This window comes from Theropithecus gelada, chromosome 12, assembly GCF_003255815.1.
Source record: "Theropithecus gelada isolate Dixy chromosome 12, Tgel_1.0, whole genome shotgun sequence".
In the NCBI taxonomy this organism is placed as follows: Eukaryota; Metazoa; Chordata; class Mammalia; order Primates; family Cercopithecidae; genus Theropithecus; species Theropithecus gelada.
This window is the reverse complement of record NC_037680.1, coordinates 92,767,830-92,793,264: the sequence shown is the minus strand read 5'-3', so window position 1 is coordinate 92,793,264 and position 25,435 is coordinate 92,767,830. Positions and strand designations below refer to the sequence as shown.

At 39.3% G+C, this 25,435-nt stretch overlaps 1 protein-coding gene across 3 annotated transcripts in view; it reads right to left on the bottom strand.

Moving 5' to 3' along the window:
• XRCC5 (X-ray repair cross complementing 5) overlaps positions 1-25,435 on the bottom strand; it is a 98,328-nt gene that overhangs the window by 27,699 nt on the left and 45,194 nt on the right. For all 3 annotated transcript variants that reach the window (XR_003122126.1, XM_025404556.1, XM_025404557.1), the window contains exons 15-16: positions 17,247-17,340; positions 15,367-15,436 (exon numbers count right to left, since the gene is read on the bottom strand). Coding sequence is in view for 2 of the 3 variants with exons in the window: in XM_025404556.1 (XP_025260341.1) it covers positions 15,367-15,436; positions 17,247-17,340 (164 nt within the window). In the remaining variant the exon portion in view is untranslated. The remainder of the gene's footprint in view (positions 1-15,366; positions 15,437-17,246; positions 17,341-25,435) is intronic.

Genomic DNA, 25,435 nt, shown 5'->3' with positions numbered 1-25,435 from the left:
GTGAGACAAAAATCATAAAGGTCTCACTAGCACACAAGGTCTCAAGGTGAATAACTTTCAATACTCAAAACATCACAGAAAACAACTAGACAGAGAATCAAAAGACAGATTTGAACAAACTATCAACCAAATTGCCCTGACATTTCCAGCACACTTGACCTAGTAACAGGAGAATACACGTACCTTTTAAGGCCATAGGGAACAACTGTCAGAACAGACTATATGTGAGACCACATAAGAACAAGTCTGAATAAATTTAGAAGGACTGAAGCCACTCAAAGTATGATTTCCAATCACAACAGAATTAAACATCAACAACAGGAAGAAACTGGGAAATCTTCAATATTTGGAATTTAAGATCACATTTAAATAACCTAAGAGTCAAAGAAACAATCATGAAAGACATCAGAATATATTTAAACTGGATGAAAACAAAAACATAACACATCGCAATTTGTGGTGTGCAACTAGAAAACTGCTTAGCAGGAAATGTATAGCTTTAAATGCCTATATTAGAAAAGAGGTTTCAAATCAATAATCTAAGCTTCCCTCCACCTTAAGAAACAAGAAAAAGAAAAGCGAACTACAGCCAAACTAAGAAGGAGGAATGGAATAATAAAGATCAGAGCAGAAATTAATTAAATGAGGATGGAGAAATCAATAAAACCAATTAAAAGCTGGGATCTTAAAAAGATAAAATCCATAAGCCTTTACCTAGACTGACCAAGAAAAAGGGAAGATACAAAATCCCCAAATCAGAAATAAAGAACAGATCTCAAAAATATTATTATAAGGGAATAATAATCAATGTTATACTAACAAATTAGACGAAAGGAAAAATTCTTATAAAGACATATTACTAAAACTGATTCAAGAAGAAATTTTAAAACTGATCAGATTTATTAGTTGAAAAATTGGGCCCAGAGCAGTGGCTCACGCCTGTAATCCCAGCACTTTGGAAGGCTGAGGTAAGTGGATCACTTGAGGTCAGGAGTTCGAGACCAGCCTAGCCAACATGGTGAAATCCCGTCTCCACTAAAAATACAAAAATTCGCTGGGTGTGGTGGCAGGTGCCTGTCATCCCAGCTGCTTGGGAGGCTGAGGCAGGAGAATGGCTGGAACCCGGGCAACGGAGGTTGCAGTGAGCCAAGATCATGCCACTGCACTCCAGCCTAGGCGACAGAGTAAGACCCCGTATCCAAAAAAAAAAAGAAAAGAAAAAAAAATTGAATTAGTAATAAAAAGCTTCCCACAACCTCTTCCTCACAGTTCCATACTGAACTTGAGTTGGAGGAGGCAAGTCTAGTCTTAAAATGCAGGTAAAACCACTACCTGGTCGCCCCTAGGCTGGCTCCGGCCATTGTCACTGCTGCTACCACCAAGAGGAGGGAGGCCATGATCCAAAGGAACCCAGCGCGGTTGAGAAAATTGTTTATCGGTGGTCTGAGTTTTAAAACTACAGATGGGTTAAGAGAACATTTTGAGAAAGGCAGTACGCTCACAGATTGTGTGGTAATGAGAGAACTCCAAGCAAACATTCCAGGGGCTTTGGTTTTGTGGCTTACTCTTGTGTTGAAGAGGTGGATGCAGCAATGTGTGCTTGACCACACAAGGTTGATGGGTGTGGAGTGGAACCAAAGACAGTTGTTTCTAGAGAGGATTCTGTAAAGCCCGGTGCCCATCTGACAGTGAAGAAAATTTTTGTTGGTAGTATTAAAGAAGATACAGTTTGAGAAACTACTCTGAAAACTATAGCAAGACTGAAACCATACAAGTTATGGATGACAGGCAGAGTGGAAAAAGAATGTAGACCTTTAACTTTTGATGATCATGATACAATTGATAAAACTGTTGTTTGGAAACACCATACTATTAACAAGCACAACTGTAAAGTGAAAAGGGCCCTTTCTAAACAAGAGATGCAGTCTGCTGGATCACAGGGGTGACGGAGGTGGATCTGACAACTTTATGGGTTGCGGAGGAAACTCTGGAAGTGGTGCAAGTAATTTTGGCTGTGGTGGAAACTTTGGTGGAAGAGGAGGCTCTGGTGGTGGAGGTAGAGGTGGTGGCAGCAGAGGTGGTTATGGAGGATGTAATGGTGGATATAATGGATGTGGAGGTGATGGTGGCAACAATGGTGGTGGGCCTGCCTACAGCAGTAGTGGGGGCTATGGAGACTGTGGACCAAGATATGAAAACCACAATGGCGGGTATGGTGATAGTGGTGAAGGATATGATGGTTACAATGAAGGACGAAATTTTGGCAGTGGCAACTATTGTGGTGGTGGGAACTATAATGATTCTGGAAATTTTAGTAGACAAAAACCATCAAATTATGAACCCATTAAAGGGTGCAGTTTTGGTGGAAGAAGCTCGGGTAGTTCCTGTTGTGGTGGTTATGGATCTGGTGGTAGACGTGATAGATATGGTAACAGAAGGTCCCAAAAACAGCAGAGAGGGGCTACATTTCTTAGCAGGAGAAAGAACAAGGAGTTGTCAGAAAAGTTACAGGTTATTTGAGATAGTCATCCCAAATGCATTAGAGGAACTATAAAAATCTGCCACAGAAGGAATGATGATCCATAGTCAGAAGTTATTGCAGCTTAAACAGAAATCCCTTCTTGTGCAGGACTGTCATAGCCAGTTTGCAAAAGTGCAGCTATTAATGAATGCAATACAGTGTCAATTAGATGTACATTCTGGAGTTTTTATCTGTTGTAGTTTTGTCTGTTTCTTCTTCATTACATCAAGTATATTGCCCTGTAAATTGTGGTAGTGATACCAGGAATAAAAAAATTAAGAAATTTTAAACTTTTCAATATTTGTGTAGTTTTTCTATATTTTAGTACAGAAACCTTAACAAAATGCAGTTTTGAAGGTATTTTCTTTTGAATTAACAAGTAAAGAAGATTATTGTTAATTACTATTTTGTATAAATTTTGCTAAAGTTAATTATAAAGAAACATATGCTGACTTGCAGCTTAAGGGGAACCTACTGTCCCCATTTCCAAACCATGACATGAATGGGCACTGACATGTGAAGAGAAGAGATATTTGTATGTTTGCAATGTATGTTTTAGATACACAGGATTTGGTATTTAAATTAGCATATTTGTGAATTTAAGAGCATTAAGGTGACCTTCAAATGAAACAATCTCAAAATTCAAAAAACAAAACAAAACAAAAGTTCCCCACAAAGAACTCAGATGGCTTCACTGGTAAATTATATGAAATATGTAAAGAATAAATAATAGAAATCTTGAAGAGAAGGAAACTTCCTAACTCATTATGAGCCCAGTATTTTCCTGTCACCAAAGCCAGACAAAGACATCACACAAAACAAGAAAACTACAAACAATATCCTAACAAAATATAAGCTGTCTTAGTCTATTTTGTGCTGCTGTAACAGAATACCCAAGACTGGGTAATTTATAAAGAACAGATATTTATTTAGCTCACAGTTCTGGAGGCTGGGAAGTCTAAGAGCATGGCACCAGCAGCTGGAGGTGGTCACCCCACATGAGAAGGTAGAAGCAAGCCAGAGACAGAGAAGAAATGAGGCCGAACTCATCCTTTTTATAACTAACCCACTCTGGTGATAAGGGCCTGAATCCTTCCATGAGAATGACGCCTCCACAATGTAATCACTTCTTAAAGGTCCCACCTCTCAGCACTGTTAGAATGGGGATTAACTTTCCAACACATCAACTTTGGGGGACATTATTCAAACTGCAGCATTAGCTAAATGAATTCAGTATATATAAAAAGGATTTTTTAGAATGACTGGATTTTACACTTGGAAAGCAAGGTTGATTTAGCAACTGTAAGTCAATTAATGTATTAGCAGAAGAATAAAAATCACAGTCATCTCAACAGAGGCAGAAAATGCACCTAACAAAACCCAACATCCACTCATAATAAAAACTTTCAACCAATTAGAAATAGAAGGAAACTTTCTCAAGCTGACAAAGGAAATCTGGGTAAAACTTACAACCAACATCATACTAATAGTGAAAGACACAGTTTTTTCCTTAAGATCAGGAACAGGGCAAGGATGTTCACGCTTATTTCTATTTAACACTGTGCCGGAAGTTCCAGCCAGCACGATAATTAAAAAGAAAAGAAAAGAAAACATACAAGTTAAAAAAGAAGTAAAGCCTTCTTTATTTGCAGACATGATCCTGTATGTAGAGAATCCTAAGAAGTATATTTTAAAAAACCACAAGAACTAATAAGTTTAACAAGGTTGCAAGCTATAAGATCAATACACAAATAAATAATTTCATTTCTATATACCAACAACAAACAATCCAAAAATAAAATTAGAAAACAATTCCATTTACAACATCATCAAAAATAATACTTGGCAATAAACTTAATAAAAGAGGTGTACAGCTTGTACACTAAAAACTATAAAACATTATGGAGAAAAAGATCTAAATAAATGAATAACTATTCCATGTTCATGGATAACTCAGTATTATTAAAATGGCAATTTTCCCTTAATTCTTCTATAGGCTTAATAAAATCCCTATCAAAATACCAGTGGGCTTTTTCATATAAATTGAAAAGCTGGGCTGGGCACGGCAGCTCACGCCTGTAACCCCAAAACTTGGAGGTCAAGGCAGGTGGATCACCTCAGGTCAGAGCTCGACCAGCCTGGTCAACATGGCGAAACTCCGTCTCTACTAAAAAAATACAAAAACTAGCCAGGCGTAGTGGCTCATGCCTGTAATCCCACCTACTCAGGAGGCTGAGGCACGAGAATCACTTGAACCCGGGAGGCGGAGGCTACAGTGAGGCAGGATCATACCATTGCACTCCAGCCTGGGAGACAGAGTGAGACTTTGTCTCAAAAAAAGAAAAGAAAAGCTGATGCTAAAGTTTACATGGGAAATGCAAATGACATAGAGTAGTTAAAACATTTTTAGAAAAGAACAAACTTGGAGTGTATCCAAGTACTCTATTTTTTTAGTCCTTTTTTCTTAAACTTTTCCTTCTTAGGTTCTCTGTATTAACTTTTTAGTTACGAAATAACAACCTTTACTCTCCTCCCTTCCACCAGACACTCCCTTGCATTGTTAGCTTGTCTAATTATGTTTGCTTAGAAGTTCCAGAGACAATCCAGGTATCTGTAGAATGTTCCACCACCAGGTGATTACTTGAAGGCTGCAGCTAATTTACAACTAACTGGTCAAGCCCAAGATGGCGCCAGCCCATTCAACAGATGGGGCAATAACTCAAGATTATCAGAACAAGTCATGTAGGCCGGCATCACCTTGCAACCTCCCCTGACCTGTGTGCACTCCCAACCCAAACTGACTATGAACAGGTCCCAGGGATTTTTGGGTGTGAGAGAAATGTGCTTTGAACTGTGGTGATAATTTTACAATTCTATAATTTACAAAAGATCATCAAATTATACTTACCAGTATATTTTATAGTAGAAAATTTTACTTCAATAAAGCTATCTTAAAAAGTAGAATTAATAAGTGCAATTTAAGAGACTTGTAGAGATTTACCACAGACAGAAGAGAGAAACTAGATGTTTCCATCACAGAATAAGTATGAAAACTTAGCATAAGTTACTCTCAATGTCCCAAGAAAACACTATCGGATTCCAAGAGCAAGGGAATTGTAAAAACAGTAGTTCTTATATGAGCAATGGCTCCTCTGACTTCAACGGCTACCAATGAAGTACAGTAATTATCCTGAGTGTTACGGCTGAGCCTCATTACCACTGAGAGACATGAACAGATAACTACAGATTTCAGTAGTTTAATCTGACAGAGGAAAATGAAAACGGACCTTTAATTATAACTATTAACTGAAGATTTTTCTCCAACTGTCCATAAGGAACCTCTAAAAACAAGTTAAATTTTCTCCAATTTCTAAAAACATCTAAGCTGGTAATATTCTCCAGCTCTGCTGAAACTGTTCTATAAAGGAATTAAACTCCCTTCCCTTTTCTGGCCAAAGCAGCAAGCATGACATTTTTCTAGGTTTTATGTAGACACGCATGGATCTGACAGGCTAACTGTACCAAATTACACTTGCCACTTCTTCCTGTGTCAGCATATTTTTTGCCTTGGGCATGCAATTTGAAAGGGGAGGACCCAAACACTTTTATTACATTTAAGTGGAACTCTTAGCTGTTTCTTGGCTCCTCTTAACACATTTCAGTTGATTAGTGACTATTTTAACAAAAGCCTAACATCCTTTCCTAAATATCTTAATTGGTTAAGAGCTTCTGTTGTTTGCCACTAAAATTGGAGGAGACAATTTTCCCCAAAACCACCTGAAGTCATTGATAAAAGCAGTTTGCACATCAGTACAATCTGAAATCAGTTTCCTTTTTCAACCAGCTGGGCTTATGGAGCAATCTTGAAGACAGCCCAGTTCAAAGAGAACCAAGTGCAATACCCTATATGACAATGATCTACCATGGAAGGAAGAACTGCAGAATCTATAGGAGGTGGGAAGAAAGAATCAAATTGCCATGAATAAGTACTTGAACCGCTCTCTGCCTCACAAATCATACTCATTAGCACTTACCGCAAGGGTGAACTCTAACAGCAAGCTGGATGCCCTTTCTCCTAAGCACCCAAGAGTTCTGCGTTTCCATCAGAACCAATTGTGAGCACTGCCTTGTTGCACTGATGGCCCAAGTCACTGATGCAAGCTGAAATGATATGGTTCGGATTTGTGTCCCACCCAAATCTCATATCAAATTAGAGGAACCTGGCAGGAGGTGAATGAATCACGGCAGAGGACTTCTCCCTTGCTGTTCTTGTGACAGTGAGTTGTTTTGATACCTCATGGTTTAAAAGTGTCTCTCTCTCAATCTCTCCTTCATAAAAGATTCGTACCAGGAGTGGTTTAGTATATTAAATAAAGGCTTGAATGGACTCTGAGTTCATTTAGTTCTGATGCTGAGAAAGCCTTCATGAATTCCACATTTTCAGCCAGATGGGAAATTATCCTTTCCATTTTTAATATAAAAAGAGAAAAATTACTCAGCACATTTAAGGGAAGCAACTTTCCTATGTAGCATGAGAAAACAAAACACTAGGAGAAAACAGGACACTGTCATATATTTCATAAAGACTTTTTAAAAAAAACTCTCAGGAAGAAATTCAGGTGCTCACAGAATGTAAACTAAAAATTCCAAGCTCTCCACTGACCAAATGGACCCCTCTTGACAAAGCAGACCCCCGAAAACCTTAACTGGGTTTCTGGCCATGACACGACAAGGGGGCAGGTTGCATTTTTTTTTCTTTCTTTTTTTGACACAGTCTTGCTTTGTCACCAGGCTGGAGTGCAGTGGCACGATCTCGGCTCACTGCAACCTCTGCCTCCCGGGCTACAGGTGCACGCCACCATGCCCAGCTAATTTTTTTTTTTTTTTTTTTTAGTAGAGATGGCCTTTCACCATGTTGGCCAGGATAGTCTCAATCTCTTGACCTTGTGATTCGCCTGCATCAGTCTCCCAAAGTGCTGGGATTACAGGTGTGAGCCACTGCGCCCAGCCAGGTGCATCTCATTATACCCCTCCTATTTGCAGTTTAGACACAACCTTCCAGCATTAATGTTAAAGTAGGTATCATAAGACTGAGAGAACAAACTGTGTAGTAAACAGGACCTAAAGCCATGCCAGGCGAGCATTAAGTCACGGCCCTACATTTAAAGAATAAACTATGTTCTAACTGCCAAAAGGTTTTTCTTTTTCTTCAGCAGCTAAAAAAGTACTGGCCTTGGAATAAGCAATATTGTTTTCAAAACAATTTGCAGCTCTACCAGATGCTGACTTACTGAACTCTGGTTCCACCAGCTGTAACTACAGCTTTGATTGGACAAGAGAGTGATTTTGGTAACCTTCTCCTGATAAGACCACCAACCATGGACTGGTTCTAGTGGGTTTTACAAAGATGGCACATTTGTGTGCTGTGTCCTGAAAAGACCTTTTGATGTACAGGGTCTAATTGTAATATTTAAATGTCAAGTCTTCCCTGCAAGATGAACATGGGTCTTACGTAGCATGCATGTTTAATACTCATGCATCAGGACCACCTTCATGAATATTCATAGCTCCTCCTATAACCTGTTGAATATGTATAGTCAATCAGGTCAGCAATAATGCTCTTACCCCAAACCCTCCTTCATAGTGCCTGTCTCTGGGCTTTGGCTGGAAGCCATGTTTCCTGGCCTTTGAATACACTAGGACTAGCCTTTCCCAGTCTTTCATCAAAAGTCCTACCAATAGGTACAAGGTCTCAGATACATGACCCTATAATGTTGTTTTAAAAAGTGTAGGAAAAGAAGGCATTAGGAATCAAAAGAAACAGTATGGCTAAGTAAAAAATCCAGTATTTGAAAGAGACGTGTTTGAATTCCTATGTGGTCTTTGGGGAAAATTGTCTCCTCCAATTTTGGTTTATCCATCAGTAAAATGGGGATATTAATACTTACTGTAACTTACATGCGATCTAGGGTCCACTTGGCCTTGCTATTTCCACCTTGCAAGCTGTAACCCTTTATAAGAAATAAAGCTCTCTTCTTCTAAATTTATAGATCTTGTGATTTTTTTCAGTCAACAGAATGTAACTACAGCAAACATGCTTTCATTTTTATGGTACCAGACATTTCTCTTTCTTAATGGATAGCCAGGCTACATTTTACAAGAGCTATTTATCCTGTAATTAGGGATATTCTGATACAGATTGACAGAAACTTAAAAGGATTTTAAAAGCTGGGTAAGAATAGATGAAAGCCTTTTAGGAAGAGTCGCTGAAAAATGAAAATACTTAAAAATTATTATGTGTGTATAATGGTCTTTAGTTTCCATGTCATGTGTTTTTTTATTTTTTCTTTTCATCTTTATTTCAATGATTCCACTTAAATTATTTGGCTGCCGAGTTTCATTATATTAAGATGTAAACTTCAGGGTGGTGCCGTGCCATCCAATGAAATATACACAACCAGTAAAAAGGTTTAAGCCACAGAGGCCGAGAATTGGCTCTCTGGAATTTGATCCAGAGTCTTCTACATATTTGCAATTATCTGTGAAAAGTCATCCTAACTACTCTGGGCCTCAGGCCGCCCACATGGAAGATGAACAACACTTTAAAGGCCAATGGTGCATAATTACTATGTCAGATAACACCCTTTCAGCAGGTATTCTCTACAATTCCAGACTGATTTTTGTGTTACAATGAGACCACTTGTCTTGATAAATGAAGCATAAAATAAGCCTGGATCATCAAGTTCTGAGGTTGAACAACTTAAAATGAGTCAAGAAGAAAACCAGTGAAAAACAAGTGAGATATTTAATAAAAATACAAAGTACAGACTAAACCTCTAGAATCCTAAATCATGAATTTCTCATGACTAGATGTATCAATGCTATTTGGAGACAGGACTAAAAAAAGTATGTCAAATTCTTTAAGAAAAAAAACTTGTATAGGGCTAAAGATGTTTAAAATTTTAGTGACTGTATGTATTTAGTATCTTTCCTTTTAAGATGCTCAAGGTATTTGAAAGAGCTTATTTTTCTTAAATTTACCAGCGCTGTGTAGAAAAACGCCATATTTTTATCTTCTTATCTATCTGGGCAGAGTTTAATTGATTATATAAATTCATACCCAAGATTACATAAATCAGGATCAATTAAAAAAAAAAAATCACACCCCCACCCCCACCCCCACAAACCCACACCAACACGAGAGAGATTTCTGCTAGATCACAATTCTCTAGGGTTTATTGTTTAGGGCTTGACTCCTGGCAGATAATCACATAATGTATGTAAGTAAACAGCTATGCAAATGGCACACTGCTATACCATACAAAAACAACACTGAAAACTATCTGGCTTTGATGAATATATTATTACTAATTGTACCATATTCTATCTAGTGCTGAAATTGCTTGGAAAAGTGAATTTTAGGAAATACCTTTTAAAAATGAAAGGCTGTTTCTGATAAGTGAGATTAAAGAAGGTTGAAGAACAAAGGCAAAAAGACTCTAGGATGAGATGTAATCCAAATAAAGTGAAAGGGGAAAAAAAATGAACTGATCACCGTCTAATCAAATGCACAAGTACATATTACTGCTCTCTTATACCTAAGTCAAATGTTAAGGCTGTTTGGGGCCTGTACTATTTCTACTTAGGTCTTCTCTTGACAGACTTTTTTTTAAACCAGTTATGCTCGTGTGAATTCAATTTGGTAACATGGAGCTCTGCCACTCTGTCACTACACGCAAGCCTAATACAGAACCTACAATCTCCGCGGCAAAAACAAGGTCCCTGAAAGAGAGAATCATCTCATTATAAAGTTAAGTTACATTCCATCCTTTTATCTGTCCCCATATATCCATCCTTTTTGGCTCTTAAGGTCCTCACAAAACCTGTTTTTGACACACCAAGAACACTGAAGCTATTTCACATTATCTCCCATACTCAGTGGGAATTTATAAATTCAGACATAATCGCACAGGAATTGTCTGGAGGAAAGAAGTAATGTGGCTTTTCCTTCTCGAACCTGCTGTCTATCTTTTGACATTTTATTATTTTATTTTAGCATTCTTCCTAAGTTGGGAAAGGGCAAGGAGTTGAAAATCATGGCATTCCTCCTTAGCAGCTCTGTTGATTAGCTGGGTGGAAGATGTCCAAACAAGTGGATAAACTCAATGTAAAGAGCCCCTGGAGACTCTGTGAAACCCACAACTACAGATAACAAATCCCAGATGATGGCATGATGTGCTTATGAATAGTGTATGTAGGGAAACAACCCTACTTTCACAACTGATAGATGATTATTATATATACAGCTGTGGTCAAAATTTTTTCTGAGCTGGGCTTGGTGGCTCACACCTGTAATCCCAGTACTTTGGGAGACCAAGGCAGGCGGATCACTTGAGCTCATGAGTTCAGAACCAGCTTGGGTAACATGGCGAAACCTCATCTCTACAAAAACTACAAAAATTAGCCTGGTGTGGTAGTATGCACCTGCAGCTCCAGGTACTTGGCCGGGGGGCTGAGGTGGTAGAATCACTTGAGCCCAGGAGGTTGAGGCTGCAGTGAGCCGTGATCATGCTACTGCACTCCAGTCTGGCCGACAGAGTGAGACCCTCTCACAAAAAAGGAAAAGAGAAAAAAAATTGTTTTCTATTCTAACACTGTGGTGATGGGTAGGGAGAATGGAGGAAAGGGGCTGGGAAAAGGGCAGCCAGAAAGAACGTGCTTCCTGGGGTTCAGGGCATTGGTTCTCTCCTCTGTGCCAGTAAGCTTAGAACAAGATACATTCCTCACACTGAAAACCAGAAGTTAAGAAAACGTGCAGCTGCCTACTATAGAAAAATGCCGACTGCTGATGTCGGGGAGAGAATCACAAGACTCTCAGTCTGACTATGCTACTATTAGGCCTGAGAAAAGTAACTATGCCCATATTTTAATTTATAATGATAGGTAAAACAGCCAAGTTCTACCTAAGGGTCAATCTTACCAACTATCTATCGCTGATCACCCTTTTGACACCTGAATTTTAAAAAATAAATTTACTGGAGAAAAGGGGAAGGGATTCCTATCTCCCGACTCTGGATAGAAATCTCTCTAAAAGAAGATCACTACTAGGGAGGGAGAACTCTTTGGGCCTGCAAGAGAAGTGAGTCTCTGCTTATAAAGGGCCTTAGTAAAAAGATGCCCTAGCAGAAGAACAAACAAACAAGATGCCCAAAACAAAGAACAGGACATTAATAAAGAAACAGAATTTCTGGAGCTGGCACCGAGAACGGCAGAAGGGATAAAAGGGAAGCCAAGTTAGAACCACGAGGAGAACTAGTTGCTAAGAAGCAGTCCCATTTTCCAACAGCTCTGTGGAGAGTCTGGTTTTGTGACATCACTAGAGGGCTCTGATTTACCAAGTCTTAGACTGAGGTCAGAGGGACATCTTTTGTCGAAATACTAGCAACATGCTGGGTCTCAAAGTCACATTCAATATAAAAGGACAGTCTATTCATCAAAAGTACTATCAGTAGGCACAAGGTTTCAGATACATGACCTTAAAATGTTGTTTAAAAAGCATAGGAAAGGAAGGCATTAGGAATCAAAATAAACAGTATGGCTAAGTAAAAAATCCAGTATTTGAAAGAGACATGTGTTTGAATTCCTGTGATCTTTGGGAAAATGCATCTTCTCCAGTTTTACAGTTTATCCATCAGTAAAATGGAGATAATTGATACTGTTACTAATTGTAACTTACATGCTATCTAGGGTCCACTTGCCCTTGCTATTTTCACCAGACTGCTGTGAATCCCCAATCCCATGGCCATGGGTAAGACATATTTTCCTAAGATGTGAGTAGATTCTCAGGAACTGACTCTCTCCTGGTCTTTTCAGACTCTGGCCTCGTGTGTGCTCATTCTCTGCTCTGCATGAAACAATGCAAACTGCCAGTTTCCCCAAATACAGCACTTTAAACCTGGCATTTCCAGAGTTTTACTGATACTGAGTAATTTGTGGTCATGAGTTTGAAACGCGTCGTAGAAGGCTGTGACTGTGTGTAAATTCACCCACTTTGTCTCCCTGCCTCTTTCCTCTTTTTCTAAGTCCCTCCTCTCCTAAACTAGCTCCAGTTACTTATATGATGCTGAGGAGCTTCCCTTTCCTCTGAAGCCTATGGACTGGCCAACCAAGTTTGGGGATGGAGACTCATTCTCTACCCTAAGCACTTATCAAAGTTATTTTCCCAAGTAAAGCAATTATCTCAAAAAATTCTGGCAAAAGCTGTTAAAGCTCTAACATTTTCTTCATTTCTTCACAAAATTTTGCAGAACTGCTAATGCAGGGTAATTAAAATAACATAATAAAGTGCTAGCACAATGCCTTGAACATAGTAAATATGAAACCGCTAGTGGCTGCCATATAATGGTGATGACAGCTAGATTCAGTCCCTGAAAAGACCATACCTACACCAACCACAGAGTCTAATCACTTCCAAACAGGGGACCTTGGATTTTGGCTGAGGTAATTGACGACATACAACTGAAAGATAGGAAAGTCTCAATTTTCCTTCAAAACCACAACAGTCTTGATAAAACAAGAGTTCATTGACTTGTCACAGTAGCATCTTTGGCCCTTTCCAAACACCCTGTAACAATATACAGCTGAACAGACAACAGGTGTAATAATGTGAAAGTCTCTTGATCACTTCAATACATTAAAGAGAGAAATTCTGAAGTACTGTTTTCACCAGTACTAGAACACTGTCACTTAGAACTTTAGATCTCCTTATGTTTACATGAGGTTTTGTGTTGCGCTAAAACTCAAAGTTTTTCTCCTATATGGCAACTTTTAGCAGGACAAAAAGCTCTTCTTCCATCTCAAAACCGAAAACATATACACCCCACTTAAGAGACTGCAGATTACTATGATAACGAAGCTGTTCTTCCTCTGGAGATTCTCATGGGTTTCGCCTTTGGCATTCCTGCTGACAGGATTTAGCCTGGTAGACTGTAAGCTCTCTCTGAGGCTCAGCTGCTCATGCTTGCCTCTGGGCAACAGCACAGTAGATCTGGGGATCTTGCCAGGATTCCTAGACTCTAAGTAGTAAGGTACATTAGACCTACTGCAGGCAGTAGTGCTTTTAGGCATTTAACTCTCATTTTTGGGCCGGACATGGTGGCTCATGCCTGTAATCCCAGCATTTTGGGAGGCCAAGGTGGGCGGATCGTTGAGGTCAAGAGTCTGAGACCAGCCTGGCCAACATAACGAAACCCCATCTCTGCTAAAAATACAAAAATTAGCCAGGCATGGTGGTATGTACCTGTAGTTCCAGCTACTCGGGAGGCTGAGGCATGAGAATTGCTTGAACCCAGGGTGAAGGTTGCAGTGAGCCGAGATCTCACCACTACACTCTAGTCTGGGCAACAGAGCAAGACTCTGTCTCCCCAAAAAAAAAGAAAAAGAAAAAGAAGTAATTTTTGGCCAGGCATGGCGACTTACACATGTAATCTCAGAGCTTTGGGAGGCTGAAGTGGGAGGATCACTTGAGGCTAGGAGTTCTAAACCAGACTGGGCAACATAGTGAGACCCCATCTCTACAAAAAATTTAAAAATTAGCCAGGCACAGTGACACGCGCCTTTAGTCCTGGCTACTCAGGAGGTGAGGAGGAAGGATCACTTGAGCCCAGAGATCCAACATTATAGTGAGCTATGATCCTGCCACTGCACTCCAGCCTGGACGACAGAGCGAGACCCTGTCACTAGAAAAAAAAGAGTAATTCCCCTGCCTCTGGCAGGATGTTGGAAGAGAAAGTTCTATACACACATGAACAAACATAAACACTCACATACATAGAAGTCAGCTCGCAGACAGGCCAGATTTGGACCAGCAATAATGAATATAATAGTTTATACATAAAGCTGCAGGATTAACAACTGCCAGTTGCCATCATTTAAAGGGTAAATGAACAGAAACCTGAATGCAATCAAGTGAATGAATGTTAGTCCCAGGCCCTCTGTGCATCCCTGAAAGCTATTTTTATGTTAGCCACAGCCTAAATGAGATTCTAGGTACTATCTGATAAGGAAAAGTGACCATGTAGTCATTTTGAGAAGGATTAAACTTAGGGTAGCATCAAGGTCTTTCTGGGTCTACTATAAAAGGGCCACAAACTCTTAGGACTGGAACAAGAATTACGTGTCTCCAAAAATAGGAAGATGTGGCCGGGCATGGTGGTTCACGCCTGTTATCCCAGCACTTTGGGAGGATGAGGCAGACAGATCACCTGAGGTCGGGAGTTCAAGACCAGCCTGACCAACATGAAGAAACCCCATCTAAACAAAATTAGCCGAGCATGGTGGCACATGCCTGTAATCCCAGCTACTCGGGAGGCTGAGGTAGGAGAATTGCTTGAACCTGGGAGGCGGAGGTTGCGGTGTGCCGAGATCGCACCATTGCACTCCAGCCTGGGCAACAAGAGAGAAACTCTGTCTCAAAAAAAAAAAAAAAAAAAAAAAAAAGGAAGAAAAAGAAAGAAAATAAAATAGGAAGATGTGAGATAAAAGCGTTTTATTTATAGCTCACCACAAAATCCTAAAAAACTTCAATGACATGGAGCTATAAGCGCCAAGGTGTTGGCCCAAAGTTTTTTAGTACAGAGACCTACAAGTTAGTTCCTTTTTGGGAAAATCTGTGCTGAGTTCACTTTCATGTGCTCATAATGTTGCCTAACAAGGGAAACCACAAAGATCCGCCAGTAAAGAAAAATGCTAAAGTGTTACAACAAAAGGCTACAGTTCTTAATCTAGACTTTAAATCAGTTAGCTTAACTAAACAGCTTCTCCTAAATGCAAAGCCAACCACTCACCTTCCTCAAAGCTGGCCTTCTTCTGTTTCACTAGAACACGGAAGTTTTCAGCAGGATTCACACTTCCAACCTAGAATATACCAACAGACAGGTTATTTCTTTTTAGTAGTACCCCAGGCAATACAGGATGGCTTAATGTAGTAAGTGTGCTCTTATAAAATAAAACCAAAGACAAAGAGAAGGCCTTTTCTACTCATATTCATTTCTAGGGCCGGCAGATTTCAGTGGTCCAACAGCTGCCCTCTGTGCTTTCACTCACCTTGCTTTATGCAAGCTGATTTCTTTCCAGAGGGGTCGGAAAAGTATTACAGCTCAAGCCACCAGCCAGCCCAGCTGGAAGGCTTTGTGTAGCACAGACTGCCTGTATATCCTGTCACCCAACCAATTAGAAAGTGGAGGATTCTGCAGTGTGGGGTCGGTTTCTAATATACTTGCCCCACTAAGATAACATGAGAAATACAGCTTAATGCCTGATTCACCGAAGTGCCCATTAGTGGGACTGCTGCTGACCCTTTGGCACTGAAGTTTTGGTAGAATATACAAGCATATCCAGGTTGAACACGTCCTCAGAAAGTAAAAGCAGATTATGTACAAAGATGTACTGCAGTGCTGGGTGAGGAAGTCTGAAAGACGAAACCCTGCCATATTATACGGAACTTTCTGATTATACCTCTGTTTTTCATCTGCTGGCCCCAACCCCTCACAGGGCCGAAGAACCACTCAGCTCATAAGAAAGAAAACGATGGGGTTCCAAAATATACGAAAGCTTCCAGTTTGCTAGGGTATTGGAAGCAGAAAAGCTCTCAGAACAAGATCATGACTTTTTCCTTTACTATTATATATAAAACATCTAAATGAAATCTAAATTAAAGAAAATTAAAAAAATTTTTTTTCACACATTCAATTTTTCTGAGTTTCTGTTTGAGGTGAGAATAAAGGCATGCCCTTTATTCCCTGACTATCCTTCCTAGTATATTTTGTTTAAAAGTTATTGGCCAATTTTTAAGTTCTGTCGATTCACACTAATGCTGCTTAAAAAAAGGCACTATTTGGCTGGGTGCAGTGTCTCATGCCTATAATCCCAGTGCTTCGGAAGGCTGAAGCGGGCGGATTGCTTGAGCCCAAGAGTAACATACTGAGACCCACCTCTATGAAAAAGAGCTGGGTGTGGTGGCATGTGCCCTTAGTCCTAGCTACACAAGAGGCTAAGGCAGGACGATCACTTGAGCCCAGGAGTTCAAGGCTGCAGTGAGCTAAAATCACACTACTGTACTCCAGCTTGGGTGACAATGACAATGTATTTCTAAAATTAAATAAAATATTCTTCCTCCTGGCTGAGCAAGATATAAAAATAAATAAGTAAATAAAATAAGGTAGTATTTTCAAGTTCCAAAAAATTTCTCATTAAATAAAAATCTCATGTATCAAAGGATACTTTCTTGGGGAAATCCTAAACTTGTGAATCCTATTCTAAAGTTGCATGTTAGAAATTAGGAAAGTTACACTAACTTAAATTGTACGTACTTGAAGATTAAGGCTCATACCACTAACCCCCACTTCTCCTATCATTTTGACTAGCTGAAAAGCTGCAAAATAATGCCAACAGCAAAATCTCAACACTGAGATGTTCCATGTTCTATAGATTATAAAGAGCTCTATATACCTTATGTCATATAGATAATTCTGTAGGCAATTCATGATAATAATTACTTAAAGAAGTATGGAATGGGTCTTTATGGCTTCTATAGAGCAAGGACCAGAGAAAGTGATCATGATCTTATTTGAAAGTGATAAGAACAGACTAACAAAAATTGATGCACTCTTCCTCAAGCCCCAACCTTCCTGCAAAGGGGGAAGCACACTTGAAAAGCTTTGCTTACAGAGGTGACACTGCCTTCAGCCAGACTGGAGACGCTGAAGTGGGCACCCCCTTGCTCAGTCTTTAATTTTTTAGCGGTAGGTCCATCTTCATGGCTAGAAAAGAAAAAAAAAAAAATTCTCTTAAAACAGAACAAACAATACAAAACCAGATTGCTATTGTGAAACTTATTTTCCAAGCACCAAATAAACAAATAAATAAAATAAAATAAAGAAAAAAAAGAAGAAAAGAAAAACAATAGCTACATGTAGTCCTCTTACAAACGAAAGCTGCCTCCCTTTCCCAGTCACTGGGCACCTAAGGGCCTAACTTGAGGCAGCTCTGGCTTTGTTTCACAGCAGTATGAGAATCAGAATTAAGCAATGACATCATAAGGTCCTTGCAAAAGATGAAACTGCAAGCACAGATAACGGAAATTTAACATTTAAGTAAGAAATCCATTTACTCTTCAGATATTATTTTCTAGTTCCTGTCTCAGAATTGACAGCTATTAGCTTTCCATGTACACAGAAGACCTTTGTGTCTAACAACCCATTTTCTCCATCATGTATGTTAGAGCTTTATAAGCTTCTGTTTACAACTGTCAAAACTTACTAGACAATCCTTAATTAACTATGCAAGAGCTTTCCCTCTTAAAGAAGTCATAAACTATAAAAAAACACTTCCCCAAAAACTTTCAATTTTTTCTTTTATAAACCTAATTCTGTTTTGTGCAATATGCTAACAGTCCAATAGCATCTGTGTGCTAAGATGTTTGAAAAGTGTATCAAACATCTTGCCTCAAGTAACATACTGGCTTTAACAGCCTGTCTTAAAGTAAAGAGGAGGTCAAGTTAATTGCAAAAGAGAAGAAAATCAAATCCAAAGACTCTGCCTGTAATCTCCCTTAAGCTGCTGAACATAAAGAAATGAAGATGCAATCTGGGACAAAAGCAACCATCAGAAATGGCTAAATGATAAGAGAAATTAGTAACCAAGATCTAGAAATTTTAAAAATTCATTTATTTTAACAAATAAAAATTGCATATATTTATCACGTACAAAATGTTTTAAAATAAGAATTTGTGAAATAGCTAAATTAAGCTAATTATTGTATGCATTATTTCATTTACTTATCATTTTATTATGAGAACAGTTAAAATTTCTCAGCAATTTTCAAGACTAGTATTTTAAATGTGTTTTTTTTGCTCAAAGCCCCAACCTTCACACAATGAGGCTTGAAAATGAAGTCATTTTAAAAATGAAGCAAAAATAAATTTTAAACATAAAATGAAGCAAAGAATAAATAAAACATACATGGGCTTCCTCAATTTCAATAATGAATTTCCTCTTAGAGGTAGGTAAAACAACTAAAGTAATCATCACAGCCATACATCCATGAATTAAAGCTTTTACTATCTGGCATCTTTCCCATTCACCACTAAACGTTTTCCCTTCAAGAAGTAGACAAGAGCTAAGTAGAAGACAGAAGGGTGGGAACCAGGAAACATTACAAGGCATAAGTCACCCAGAACTCTTTTCTTGCAAATAGAATAAAAAATAAACAAAGCCTTCATGGAAAAAATGAAAGAAAAAAAGCAGAAATCCAAGGTAGGATGAAATTCCATTAGCAGTTGAGAATATTTTTTAAAAAAGGTCAGAGCCAGTCATTTCAATTAACTTTTGAAGTTCTTCCCAAGAGACAAGTCAACAACATTAAACTACTGAAGAGTTGGAGTCAAAAGACCTGGATTCTAGTCTCAATTTTGCCACTGACTAGCACTAAAATCTTATACTTTCTTGATGGCGTTCACTGTGTACTAATTTTTATCTGTCTAGAGTTTAGAGTCCAGTAAGCTACTAACCTCTCCAAGCTTCAGTCTGCTCCTTAGGAAAGCACTATAATGAAAAGTACCATCAGTATATCGACTATTCTGTTCCAAAAATACAGATTAGCTTACATAGTAGTATTAAGAAGGATTACACATAAAAAGCTAAGTTATGTGGGTATATGAAGTTGAATCACATGAAGAATTTCTTTCTTTTTTTTTTTTTTTTGAGACGGAGTCTCGCTCTGTCACCCAGGCTGGAGTGCAGTGGCACGATCTCAGCTCACTGCAAGCTCCACCTCCCGGGTTCACGCCATTCTCCTGCCTCAGCCTCCCGAGTAGCTGGGACTACAGGCGCCGCCACCTCCCCCGGCTAGTTTTTTTTTTTGTATTTTTTTAGTAGAGACGGGGTTTCACCGTGTTAGCCAGGATGGTCTCGATCTCCTGACCTCGTGATCCGCCCGTCTCGGCCTCCCAAAGTGCTGGGATTACAGGCTTGCGCTACCGCGCCCGGCCGAAGAATTTCTTCAACCCTCCCAAAATGAGGTTCTAGGGAAGGAAGGGTAAACAGACATACATACAATTTTCCCGTATTGTAGAACACAGTAAAATTTAGTATGGTTAATATTCTCCAGGGCAAATCATTTAATAGCATTATTAGGAATTTTGCATATACTAAATTAATAATGTCTATGTGAAGTGGGAAAGGGTAATGACTCTCTTCCCTAAATTATCTATGAAGGAACTAAGCTCTAAAAAGTAGAAATTTATACACACAAGATCACAGTAGACATATAAATGTCAGCAGTTGGTGCATTTGGATGATGAGACCATGGGTAATTTGTTCTTTTTCCTTTCTTATTTTCTTTCACAAACATGTATAAATTTTGCAACTCACTTATTTAGGCTAATATTTACTGAATATGTACTATGTATCAGTCACTAAGCTAGACTCTAAACTCTCAATATACAAAAATTAATATACTATCAACACCTTCAGCCAAATAAAAATTTAAGTACACATATAGACAATTAACAAAATACTGTGATAGGCAGCCTATCTCTTTCAGAGGATAGAAAATAGTTGTATTGGGCTAAAGCATAAGGTGCAAGCTGGGAAGTAGTGAGAGATGGAGCTAGAAAATACATTAATTAGGAGCATTAAAAAACGTGAGGAAAGAAAATGGTTTTCTCTACACAGCATGTGTGCTGTCTGTCCTCAGTCTGGTGGCTTTGTTGCTGGGCACACTGCTCTCAGCTGATCCCTGCTGAACTGTGGGGACGGTTGCCTGGACAGGATCCTTCATGACCCCTTTTCTGTTCCTCCATCATCACGGGGAATAAATCTGTCTCGAAACTCTCTGGCCCGCTCCCAGAAAGGCAAAAAGATATTCAAAAGCCCTTCTTCCATCTTCCTTCCAGTGGGCACTGAGCCCAGCATTTGCAGCACCCACTGCTGGCAGTCTGGCCAGGTGTCTGTTACCTTGAAAAATGGCTACTGGACAGGATCATGTGGTTGCTCTCATGGACATGGACTGTTTTTTTGTTCAAATGGAGCAGCGGCAAAATCTTCATCTGAGGAATAAACCTTGTGCAGTTGTACAGTACAAATCATGGAAGGGTGGTAGAATAATTGCAGTGAGTTATGAAGCTCGTGCATTTGGGGTCACTATACATAGGCAGATGATGCAAAGAAGTTACGTCCAGGCCTTCTACTGGCACAAGTTCGTGAGTACCATGGGAAAGCTAACCTCACCAAGTACCGGGAAGCCAGTGTTGAAGTGATGGAAGAAGTCTCGTTTTGCTGTGATTGAATGCACCAGCATTGATGAGGCTTACGTAGATCTGACCAGTGCTGTACGAGAGACTACAAAAGCTACAAGGTCAGCCTATCTCGGCAGCCTTGTTACCAAGCACTTAAACTGAAGGGTTGCCCGAAGACCCCAAAACAGCGGAAGAGACTGTTTCAGAAAGGTACCTCCATAGCATATTACTTCTGCTTCCTGCCTTGGGAACCTGCTTTGCTTGGTCATGCTGATTCTCCTTGGAATAACTAAAAGGAAACTTAACCTACGGCCTGAATGAATCACAAGGACTCACATGGAAGGATATACAAATGTTCTTATCTTCCCAGGTATACGGATGTTGAGAAGCTGTGAAATCTGTATGAAAGTAAATTTTTCTTTAGATATAACTAGGGCAGGTTAGTGTTATAAACAGAAGGCAGAAGGTTGACTGAGCACTTTGTCATTGGTAGTTTACTTTATATAATTGTAACTTAGAGTCTTGGCTTCTTCATCTATAAGAAGGGTGAGCTTTTTAAAGAGGGACCTCAGGTATAGGGAATTCAGTCACTCAAAATTTCTAATCACTTCTTAGCCCATTATCAAATACGGGCTGTGCAAGGCCCTTCTCATTGTATTTTACTATCTTTCCCCTTCATAGTGATTTTCCCACTCCCTCTGCACCCCACCTACCCTCTTGTACCCAACGATGTATCAGACGTATCTTAGATATGTACATATCTTTATAAGTTACACAGTACTGCTTTGTGTATGTGCCTTCTAATTACAAGATGATTTTGTGCTATTATAGATCGCATTCTTTTTCTTAATTTTCCTTCAATGGTGACCTTAGAGATCTGTCGATGTGGTTGTTACTTGCAGCATAATCCATGATATGGATCCACCATGTTTACAGACCATTTTCCCTAGTGATAAGTTCACTGGTAGCTTCTAATGTCCTACTCAGTTTACATTCCCCCTTAGCAGTACACAGAAGTTCCTGTTTCTCCCATATTCTCACCAACAACTGGTCTCATCTAATGTTTAAAAATATTTGCCAATGTTTGTTTGTTTTGCTTTGATTTACAGTTCTCTGATTACTAATTGAGACTGAAGATCTCTTCATACACTTGTAAGCCAGCTGAGTTTCTGCTCCTGTGATTTGCTTATTTATAATCTTTGCCTGTTTTTCCATGGAAAAATTGAAAAATTATTTTTTGATTTTCCAAGAGGTCCTTGTATATCCTAATTATTAGTTCCTTGTCTTTTTTTTTTTTTTTTTTGAGATGGGAGTCTCACTATGTTGCCCAAGCTGGAGTGCAGTGGCTATTCAAAGGTGTAATCATGGCTCACTGCAGCCTTGAACCCTGGGCTCAAATGATCCTCCTGCCTCAGCCTACAGAGTAGCTGGGACTACAGGTGTGTGCCATCATGCCCAGCTAATTTTTATATTTTTTGTAGAGATGGGGTCTTACTATGTTGCCCAGGCTTTTATATATATATACATATATATATTTATTTTTTTAAATTTTCTACTTGGTTATTGATGTGTTGGGAAATGATAAATGGTTTCTTTAAATAAGTTCATTTTTTACTTGCTTTACAAAAAGAAAACGGTTTTCTCTAGATAATTGGATTATGAATAGATGCCTCTTTTATTTCTGCTTATCTGGATTCTCTCATTTGTGTAAAAAAGTTTGACATTATGCTGAGGATAATGGGAGGCCATTAAAGCAAGGGTTTTTTAATTGGGGGTCCAAAGATGACATCAAGGAATCTGTGAACTACCAGAAATTATAACCAAACTTCAACTTAGTATGTTAAAGCATTTTTCTAGGAAGAGGGTTCAGAGATTTTGTATCAAGTGAGTTCACTGCACTCTCTGTCTCACACATATGATTAAGAATCATTACTTTTAAGAATTTTAGGCCGGGCATGGTGGCTCACACCTGTAATCCCAGCACTTTGGGAGGCCAAGGCGGCTGGATCACGAGGTCAGGAGATTGAGACCATCCTGGCTAACATGGTGAAACCCCATCTCTACTAAAAATACAAAAAATTAGCCGGGCGTGGTGGCGGGCGTGTGTAGTCTCAGCTACTCGGGAGGCTGAGGCAGGAGAATGGTGTGAACCCAGGAGGCAGAGCTTGCATGAACTGAGATCAGGCCACTGCACTCCAGCCTGGGTGACAGAGCAAGACTCTGTCTCAAAAAAATACATATATAATGATAATTTTAAGCAACAGAGTGATGGGATCAGATTTGTTTTTTAAACTCACTCAGGTAACAGCATGGATTGGAAAGGGTAAGACAAATTAGGAAAATTAGTGAAGAGGTTATCTCAGTGAGGCAGGCTAAAATGAGAAGGCCTACATAAAAGCAGTGGCAGTGGGCGATGCTATTAAGAGCTTACATTTCTTTTTAATGCTTACCATGTGGTAGTCACTATGTTAAACACATTTAAATTACCTCAGTTAAACTTTGCAACAACCCTACGAGTTAGTGATTATCAGCATCCTTTTACAGATGAGCAAACCAAGCCTCAAGAAAGTTTGATCCCTTGTTTAAAGCACACAGGAAGGGGAAATAACTAATCCTGTACTCATCCATTCTCCTATCCAACCTCCAGGAAGGCAGGCATTTGTTATTGCCACTTGACACTGAGTAACTTGCCAATTTCAACTGCTTTTAAGGGGAAACGCTTGAGTTTAGCTCCAAATTAGACCCCAAAATCAACACCATTAGCCACCAGACTGACCTTAAGTGAAAGGGTTAGATTTGAGGTAAATGTAATACAACTTGGTAAACCAATTACATATAGAATGTAAAAGAAAAGGAAGACTCCCAAGAAATTAGGTGTCATTCACTGAAATAAGAGAATAATAGCACGAAGAGGGGTTGGAAAGGAGCAGGAAGAAGAAAGCTGATAACAAAGCCATTTCTGGCATACTGAACTTGAGGGGCCCACAGGCACCTAAGCTATTTAGTGGATGGGATACAAATCTGAACTGAAGATAGATATTTAGTAGTTTTGAGGCTCTGAAATAAAAAAGAGGTCTTGGGATATGCACTGCTAAGGCAAAATGGCACTACAGTTTGAAGTACAAGCTCAGGAGTCAGAATGCCTACGCTTAAATCCTTACTCTAACACCTACCAACTACAATCCTGGGCAAGTTTCTCATCTTCTCTAATCCTGCGCTCTAATCCTGAGCTTTAAGTTGGGGGTCAATAAAAGAATCTATTTCATTGGATGGCAAAGTGGGTCCAAACAGATAATGTGTGTAAAGCATTTAGCATCATGCAAAGCACTTAACATTAAGTTTTGAAGTCTGAATATAATTTCAGGTAGTTTACAGATTTCTTTATGTCATCTTTGGAATCCTGATTAAAAACGCTTGCTTTAATGGCCTCTTCAGCATAAGGTTCAATAAACGTTTGCTGTTTCTGAGGACAAATCCTACAGAATATCAACACAAAAACACACAAAAGCAGCCCCCACAGGAATCTGAGAGGGAGTTGCCAAAGACTGAAAAAAATGTGAAGAAGCTGAAGTTAAGACAGATACATGAGTTTTAAGAGAGAAGGAATAATCGACAGTGTCAAGAGTTACAAAGAGGTCAAGAAAGCAAAGGACCACAAAGCAGAAGTAAATTTAGCAGTTAGTGTCTTTTGGAAGATGAGTTTCAAGGATGTGGTGGGGGCAGAAGCTGGTGAGAATGAGAGCTGAGAAAGGTTGCAGAGTAGACTATTCTTCTAAGAGCCTGGCTTCTGGAAGGAAAGATAATAATTAGATTAATAATTAGTAACAGGTAGTAATTAGAGGGAAGCAGCTAGGGGATTATTTTATTTTGTGTTAAATGAAAGAAATTTAACATGAGAGAAGAAAGGAGCTGGTGGTAGACAGGGAGAAGCTAAAAATACAGAAAGAGAAAAGAAATTATTAGTGGATTAAAGTACCAGATGAGGCAGAAAAAGGAATCCATCCTAGGGAACAAAGTAAGACTCTCATCTTGACAAAATATAAAAAAATTAGCTGGCATGAGCTACTCAGGAGGCTACTGAGGATCCTCAAGTTGGGAGATCACTTGAGCCCAGGAGGTCAAGGTTGCAGTGAGCTGTGATCACGCCACTGCACTCCAGCCTGGGTGACAGAGAGAGACCCTGTCTCAAAAACTAAAATTAAAAAAAAAAAAAGAAAAGAAAGGATCCAGGGCACAGGTAAAGGAATTCACTTTAGGCAGGATGAAATAAATACCCTATTTCACTGAGACAGTAAAGAAGGAACGTAAATGCAAAAACATGTATGTTCTGAGATAAGATGGGCCAGAAAACCGAGGAGTTCCTACCTGCTTTGGTTAGGCTTTGTGTTTCCACCCAAGTTTTTCCTTTTTTTTTTTTTTTTTAAGACAGAGTCTCACTCTGTTGCCTAGGCTAGAGTGCAATGGTGTCATCTCAGCTCACTGCAAACCTCCGCCTCCTGGGTTCAAGCTATTTTCGTGCCTCAGCCTCCCGAGTAGCTGGATTACAGGCTTGTGCCACCACAGCCAGCTAATTTTTGTGTGGAGACAGGGTTTCACCATGTTGGCCAGGCTGGTCTGG